The 8,572-nt window shown below is 40.0% G+C and overlaps 1 protein-coding gene across 2 annotated transcripts in view; it reads left to right on the top strand.

Annotated features, from left to right (window-relative positions):
* The first annotated feature begins 2,103 nt into the window (after positions 1-2,103).
* Positions 2,104-8,572, top strand: part of BTBD10 (BTB domain containing 10) — a 21,360-nt gene continuing 14,891 nt past the window's right edge. The window contains exons 1-2 of one of the 2 annotated variants that reach the window (XM_017726319.1): positions 2,104-2,243; positions 2,911-3,069. In XM_017726319.1, the coding sequence (XP_017581808.1) occupies positions 2,969-3,069 (101 nt within the window). In that variant the 5' untranslated portion in view covers positions 2,104-2,243; positions 2,911-2,968. The remainder of the gene's footprint in view (positions 2,244-2,910; positions 3,070-8,572) is intronic. The other variant, XM_008644064.2, reaches the window with a different exon arrangement.

Here is an 8,572-nt window from a genome sequence, read left to right as displayed (position 1 = left end):
TGCTTTGTTTATTGCCTGCAGTGTGAATCCATGCAAAAAAAAACCCCAAAAAACAAACCACGGCTAAAACATTCTTTTCTACCGCAGGAAAAAATGGGTTTGCAGAAGTGTTTAAAAATTAATCAGGATGACTTGTTAGTTACTCCACAGAATTTATACAGCATTTTCTAATTGAAAAAAGAAATTATTTTCAACAGAGAAAAACAAAAGAGTTCCTTATTTATAATCTTAAAGGTTTGTTAAAACTCAAAATAAAGTTGACAAATACATTTGTTTATAATCTGCACAAAAGCACTATCAGCAGTGGTCAAGGAGAAAAAATTGGCTGCATTACAGCAAATTGTTTTTTAGAGAAGTGTTAATTGTTGAGATCCTGTGGGGTGGAGGATGGAGGGAAGACTGTTCATAGTGTGGCATGTTTGGAACTAAATAAGAAGTTTCACAAGATGTAGCTTTGGACACTTGGGATTGTTTCCCTTCTTTTCATAGCTGTACTCTGGTTCTGAGTTGGGTGCCAGCCTGGCACTTCATCAGTGACACTGCTGGGGTTCCTCGTGTGCTGTAAGCTGGGAAAAGGGAATGCTGTTGTTCATGGGAAGCAGTTCCATTTGTTTCTGTCCTTCTGTGTCACCTATTGTTTGTAATGGCTTAAGCGAGGAGCAGCATAGCAAAGCACACTGAGGAGCTGATCCTACTTTGGACAGGCTTTTTCTTTGGAGTGTGTGTGGACCTGCACTCTCCTGTTGAATGTTCATTATAAGAAAGATGGGGAGAAGGCAGAGAGTGTGAGACAATTTAAGGAAGTGGCTTTAAATTGGCCTTTCAGCAGCAGTTCTCATAAAAACAGCTGCTTTTGAGCATCTTTTGAATACAAAAGCTAAATTCAAATATTGGTCTCTATGCAAAGACTCAGAACTGGGTGGTGGGTGCCTGTTTCTCCTGTTTCTCCTGAGGCACCTGCTTTGGTGTGTACCTGAGAGGGTGAGAAAGCACTTAGACGGTTTTAAAGGGAAGATAGAAACAAAAGCTTGTGAAGAAACGTGTGGTGCTCCATGAGCCCTGAGTTGCTGTGGTGCTTTGGCAAAGCCTGGCATGGAAGCAGGGCCCAGCAGAGGTTGGAGCTGGGTGTGATGGCACAGTGGGAGCTGTGGTGTCCCTGGGACATTGCTCCTCCTGGCTCTCTGTTCCACACGGTCTTGTTGCCACGAGTAGCAAGGCTCTCTGTGTACTCTGCTGAACACACTCAATCTAATGAACATAATTTGTTTCAACTCAAGATACAAAGTGTCTTTATTCTTGTATTGTTTGTGTAGATGGTATTGCACCTCAGTTGGGAACGACTGCTCCTGAAGTAACTCCTGACTGGATTTATAAACCAGCCTTCCTTCCCCTTGTCTCCTTAATAATACTTCTTCTGTTCTGACATAGGTTGTAGGTTTCTCCTTGTTTCTCCTGATAAATGTGTGTAGATCCTATAACCTTCTCTGTGTAATACCCTCATATACTGACTGTGCTTTGCTAACCTGAATTTCCAGGTAATACACAATGAAATGCTTATTGGGGCTTTTTTCTTTTTTTTTTTTTTTTTCCCTTGCATGAGAAAGTTGAGTATTTCCTGTAATTTTAAATAAAATGCTTTTTCCTTTCCTGACTCTATATGGACACCTGACCATAGGAGTCTTCCAATCAAAGTGCATTTAATTTTAGAAAATGTAACAGGAAAAAGACCCAACCCTGTGGTGGAGACTGTATACTTTGTATTAAACTTGTTTTCTTGGGTAGAACTGAACATGAAGGCAAAACTCCGATGCAACCAACATTTTTGGGAAGCGTGTTCTTTTCTTCCCCTGTAATAAAAACATTGGGGTCTAAATTTAGCTAGGAGAATCTAAATTTGCCAGGAGAGCTATTCCATTCTCCATGTTTATTTAAGAAATAACTTTGTTTTAAACAGGTCTCAATTGCTTTGGGACTCACTTCCACATAGGATAAATTTCATTGAATAAAATGCAAGCATATTAAGGGTGGGGTGAGGTAAAGATACAATATTTCTACAATGTGTAGCTTAAAATTTTAAAGAAACATAATAGACTTCCCATTACTTGGAAGGTTTATCTATCTGTAATTCAATTTTTTTCCAGATGCTGTGCAATCATCAGCTGCTCACTTGTGGCTACTTTATCGTTTTTGTAACCAGGCTGTTCTGAATTATCCAACTCTATTGCCACAAGTGTCACTTAGAGGTATGATTGAACACCAGTCTGTTGAGATTGGCTGTCTTTGCTGACAGTCACAGGGTGGTTTCATCTATGAGAGAATTTTAAAGGGAGTTGGACATAATATCAGACCCCACTTAAGCAAGGGTAGTTATCATATCTATTTTTATTAAGTTTTGGTGACTTTTCTGCAAAAGTCAGTGAAACTGGACCACATTGAGTGTTTCTAAGGATTGCTGTTGATTCTGTTTTGGAGTGAGGATGCAGACATAACTGTTAATTCTGTTTTCCTTTTGGTCAGCCATTCAAATTATAAAACTGTTGGTCTCTGTTCTACACTTGGGATCTTCCTTTGAATTAACTTTATACATTTGAAAGAAAATCATGATGTGTTTGTCTTGTGTTTTGTAACCAGTGACTTTTCTGTTTGGACACAGTGAATTTAATTGTTGCAAAGTTGAAGTTGCCTGCCAGCATTTATAGAACCATATTTCTTATAACAAAATACTCTTTCTAGTGCAGGTATCAGCAAAATGTATAAAATATTATTGTCATGCAATTTCTGCTTCAGTGTATCCTATTTTTCTGTAATCTGCATTTAAAAAATCAAAACCTAACAACACTAAATTCTGCATGTCTGACTTTTTTTCCTGTGTGGCATTACTTAAAGGTAAACACTGCTCTCTTAATGTAGGTTGTGAGTGCTGCATGTGTGCTTTTCAGAGCAGTAGTGTGAGGAAGCTGGCAGTGGAATGGCAGGACGGCCTCATCCTTATGACAGTAACTCCAGTGATCCAGAGAATTGGGATCGGAAATTGCATAATAGACCTCGTAAACTTTGTAAACACTCAAGGTAGGTGCTGTGTCCCATCTATTGCATCTCAAAAACTACACTGAAAATCCATCCTAAAGGCTACTGTATCTGGTTGTGGCAAGTCCTGTCATAAACGTTTTAATTCTTCTTACAAGGAATTCTTAATTATTTTAAAAGGTGTTTTCTGACCTGATTTGTCAGCTTCCCTAATCTGTGGTTAGATTTGTTTTGCCATGGGTTGCATTTTAGTCCTTTTTTAAAAAAAATGAATCTGAATGCCTTGTGTGCATATCAAGACACTAGTTGAGTGACTAAATACATGAATTTTTTGGGAGTGCTTGCTAGGAGTTACATCCTTAAAATATGTGCAGCTTGTCCATGGTGAGAGCTAATAGCTGCTTGCTGCAAGTATCACTCTCTGCAGTACTTTTTGTAAAGCTGTGTGTCATATCTTGCCTTTGCCCGCATCCCTCACAGTAAGAATGTTTTTTTAAATGCTTTTTGATTTGACAAAGTGATGAAATTAATTAGTGTTTTTCCAGCATACAGTGTTCAAAAATGAGCTAAGTAAAGCAGTTAGTCACCTTGCAAATGTATGTGAAGAAGCATATTGCTGGAAAGATATTTAAGCATCCAAATAAGTGTGTATCTTTCAAGTACTTTGCCCTTTGAGAAGTGCTAAATATAACTGAAACATCTCTGTTAACAAGCTAAAATTGTTAGTTATTCAAGCTTTCCTACTGGCAAGATGATAGGAAAAAAGCTAAGGAGCATATTCAATACCAGCAACCTGTTTCACTTTTTAATTGTATTGATGCAGATAAACTGGACTCAAGTGTTGTCCAAAGTATTCTGTAGGTAATTAATATTGTGGGTTATTTTCCACCATTAATTCTTGAATAACTGTGAGAAATCCAAGAGGGCAGGGAGGAAGAATGCACCAATAATTAAAAGGTTCTCGAGGAGACCCACGTAATTAGAGGCCTGTGCTGTGAATAATGGAGTGGTTAACACAGACCCGAAGAGGGTAGCTGGTGCTACTGGTCAGGGTAGGTTTGTGGGGTGTAGCTTTGTACAGCTGATGTTTTTATTAAGGTGGTGGTGTCTGGGGGGCGGCTGATCCTGCTCCGTTTTTAGGATCCCAGTGTGGCACAGCCTTGGCAGTGACCAGTGTTGGTAGGAGAGGGCATTGTGTGGGAGTGAGGACTGGGCAGTGCCCCCGGACGATTCCCTGCTGAGCCCAGTCCAGGTGGTTCATTTCTGATCCCGTGCTGCCTCCCATGATGGGGGATATGGAATAAAACCCCAAACTGATACTGGAACAGACGACCCGTGATAGGGCTGCTAGGACCTGAAAAGGGCTCGTTAACAGCTGCGATCTGAGTGGTCTGACACGTGCAAATACCGGGTGCTCTCCGTGTGACAGAGTACAGTGTTTAACAGCAGCGAGCCAAGGACACCGTGTTTGTCACCTATCAAGGACATTGCACCAAAAGGGGCACTGACACAGCGGGGAGAGCGGGGAACGCAAGTCTCCAGCAACATCATGTGGTCAAAAGGGCTCTTGGGTGGGTGGTGGAGTTGCTGGAAGTCTGGTGTCAGCAGTTCAGAATTGCCTCTAATGAACATCTTCCCTGAAGATACAAAAGTTACTAAATATCTTCTGAGACAGGGAAAACCCAAAGGTTGAACAATGACTTATTGATCAGTCACAAAAATTATGGTGATGAGCTGTAGTCAGCAGGCTAGTTTGTAATAAAGTGTGGTAGCTGGAAGCTGCAGCTGGGTAAATCCAGCCCAGAGGAACAGGACACCTCTGACCATGTGTGATCTGGGGTGGATTATGTGGAAATGTTTCAATAAAAAGCTGTTCTGCTTTCTGCAAAGATTATTCGATGCAGATAGGAGTTAACTCAAGGACATCCATGGCCTGTGCCTTTCAGAAAAGCTGCTGTTGATCATTTCATGCAACCTGAATTCAAGGGTCACTCACCAAAAGGTAGGAAATCTATGCCTCAAAGATAATTGCAGCTGTTGGATTTGTTTCCAATGCTGAACAGCATTTTTATGGAAACTTAATGTGTATGCTAGGGATATAGTACTCAAGCTAACATCTGATCATTTAAACTTTTTTTTCACCCCAAATAAAGTGATTTTGGAAATCTTTGAGAATGAGAACCTAAATAATAGTCTGATGTTGTAATAGAATAAGGGATAAATTAAGGATAAATATTTTGTTACCTTAATCCTTTGAGATACTTGATTACTTCAGAGAATCTAATTATTGGAAAATGGTGTGCTTTATTCAAAAGCATGAACAAAAGAATGGATTTTGTGTGTCTGAATGTAGACATATTACTATAGTTTCTGACTTAATTGACACTTTTTCCTCCAGACAAGTGAAAGTCTATGTGAAAAATACAGTGTGAGGGGAAAAATGCATTTGGAAGCATAAGTTGTTGTAATATAACTAGGACTGTTAGGTTAAAAGGTTTGAGTGCTCCAGTCTTGTTTGTCTTACTCAAAATACACCTTGTTATCATAAAGAAGAAAATACTTCTGGTTTGGAAAACGTAATGGTGAAATAAGAGCTTTGTAATAAATAATCTCATCAAGGGAGTAATACAGGAGATAGATGCTTAGCTTGTCACTTCTTGGTGCTTTGAAGTGTTTAATCCTCCAGCCTTAACATTCTTAAAATAGCTTAGATAATTTTCTTGACTCATAGAAAACATAATCTAGGGCTGTGAGCAGCCCTGTGTGTAGGGCTTGTGTGGCAGCAAGGAAAGCCACGGGTCTGTTTGGGGCCAAGGACATGAGGCAGAACACCAAAGGGGAATGTACTGAATCCTTACAGAGGTCAGCATTAAATCCTGTTCTGTCTAGTTTGGTGAGAGTCCAGGTTTTGAAACCTTCCAAGCTGTACTGTTGTTTTCTCTCCTGTTTCTTACTTGTTCTGAGATGGGCGATGGAATGGAAAACTCAGAAGGGAGAGATGCAGAAAATAAGGACTAAAAATATAATGCATATGATCCCTGGTATAAATCTGCAGAGCCTGTCAGGATGGGTTTGTATGGTTTAAAAGATGACTAAGTAATCATACAAACAGTCTTGTTTGTCTAAGGAATTACAGAAAATTTTTGAAGATGCTTTTTATTTAAGTACCTGAATAAGATGGAAGAAAGTGTTCAGGAACCATATATTGACTTAACAGTGGTGAAGGTTCAAGTAAATGGTCTCTGAATTCATATTTTCATTATTAGGTCTTGCTGTTCTGTACTTTTTATTCAATTTTTCATCACTTATTAGCTTCCCACATGTAATTTCTCTGTAGTGTTGGAGTTTTTGTTGTTGTTGTAAGACTTCAATACTAATTCTCTTGCACTGAGTGCTTTTACTGGAGTTGTGCTGAAAAACCTTTGGCTTAAATTTGCCTCTTCCTTAAGATTTGTCCTGGAGTTAATTTTTTAAGTCCGCTTCTGTTTTAGTCCCTTTTGACAGTTTCTTATTTGTTCATTCTGTTTAGATATTATTAGATCCAAAGTCTTGCCTGCACTACTGCATTTATAAACAAAATGTGACTCTGCTTTGACTCTGTTGCCATGACTCTTGAATCTTTGAAAACCTTCAATTGCTTTTTAAATCTTGTCCATAAATGAGAAGTTATTGTGCAGATGCTAAATGCTGGGATTTTTCCCCCCAATATTATTCTTGCATGCTGGGAGGATGTATTCATGGGTTCTGAATGGAAGTGCCACTTCTCTCAGCATTTTGTAAAGTGCATGAAGCATCCCCAGAAGAGTCCCTTTCTCATCTGTGGAATGATATCAGAATGTATAATCTGTTTTCCACTGTGGGACAGGTTTTATTTTTCTTCCTATAAATTGGATTTCTGCAATTGAACATTCTGCAGCATGGGACAGGCCTACACAAGGTATGGCATGAAAATAATGAGGCCTGCTTTTGCGCTGGGCTCGGGTTATACTGTGCATCACCTGCTTTAAGCTCACTGCTAACATGCCTGCTCTTAATGGCAGCCTGGGACTGGCGGATCAAAATCTCCTCATCCAGGCTTTGTGGGCACCAGGATGGAAAGCCATCAGGAGAAACTGAGATGGGCTGGGAAGAGCTGTTCTTGGAATCTAGAATAATGGGCTGCACTTGGTGGTAACCTTCAAAACCACCAGTCTATTAATCTTTTGTAGGGTACCCAAGGTATAGTGAGTGATCTTAGAGTTGTGGGGAGTGGGGGTTTTATTTCCTTTTTGACATCCTTCATCCTGAAACGACAGCTTATTGACACTGCTGAGAAGGGAAACGTAGCAACTTCCAGAGCAAAAGCACACACTAAATCCTCCTGAACTTCTTCAGCACCCAGATTGCCTTTCCCAAGTATTATCAGATATTATTTGTGGTAGACTTTGGCACATGTAATTAGAACACAGCACTTTAGGGGTGATTATGCTCAGAACCAGAATTTTTTATGGACAGCTCTTCATTGTTTGTACCTTTAATCTCTGAGAATAGAAACTGTAATGGCTACATACTGTTTCAGTGTTTGGACCCAGTTCTTTCGAATTTGAACTTCTGAAGCTGATTTTTAATAAATGGAGGCACTTTCTAGTTCCAAGGAGGATAATATGCTTCTGAGTTTCTTGAAGTTTGATTTTTACTTAACATCCATGTTGAAAATGGAGCAGAAATTGGTATAGAAATAAGGGCAACCAGCCTTCTTTTATGAAGGTCTTGTGTTTGGGTAGCTTGGCAGAAGTCATAAAGTGTGAATGTGTTCCCTCCTAAAGGTTAAGTCCTTGCTGCTTTAAGTAATCCCTTTGGCAACTGAACACTCCACTCGTGAGATCTTTTCCTGAAATGGAACTGAATTACTAAGAAGTACATTACTCATGGTTGAGAGAACCCACTGGAGACCAGAATTATGTGAATATTAAAGAATTTGGAGGGTGGAAAGTGTTGACAGAGTTTCTGGTTCAAGCTGAAGGAAGATCCTGTAGCAGTCCCCAAATTAAGCAGTGAGAATTCTTTCTGAGGGCTTCCTTACGTGGAGCCCCAAGTTAAGCGTGGCTTCTGGACTCTCTGTAGGATTTTGATGGGTGCGTGTCCTGTCCTGAGGGGTGGTTTTGTGGGAGTTGGGAGATAACCTATCCATGGCACGTTCTTTCTATCTGACATAGGAGTAAAGAAGAAAACACATCCTAATTCTGCTGTGGAGGAGACCCCACACAGGGAACCAGTGCACTGTTCCTTGCTGCTGGGGGTCTGTTCTATTAGAGGCAAAAAATGCCTGAGAGAGGTTTTTCCAGCATGCTTTTCATGCAGCTTATAATAGCCATGTCTTCCTTGGCTTATTTTGAAGGGAAGAAAAGGCTTACAAGGCTGATGGTTATTCTTCCCCTGGGGCATGGGGAGGGTGCTTGTGTGAACCATCACAAGACCCTAAAACCAGGAGAAGATTCACTGGTTTGGGTAATTGAAATTGTATGAGCAGAAATCTTCCTTCCATGTGTAAAGAGCTGACTCTTCA

The sequence above is a fragment of the Corvus brachyrhynchos genome, unplaced genomic scaffold (assembly GCF_000691975.1).
Source record: "Corvus brachyrhynchos isolate BGI_N302 unplaced genomic scaffold, ASM69197v1 scaffold281, whole genome shotgun sequence".
Taxonomy (NCBI): Eukaryota; Metazoa; Chordata; class Aves; order Passeriformes; family Corvidae; genus Corvus; species Corvus brachyrhynchos.
The sequence above is the reverse complement of the archived record's forward strand: the minus strand, read 5'-3'. Positions and strand labels throughout refer to the sequence as shown.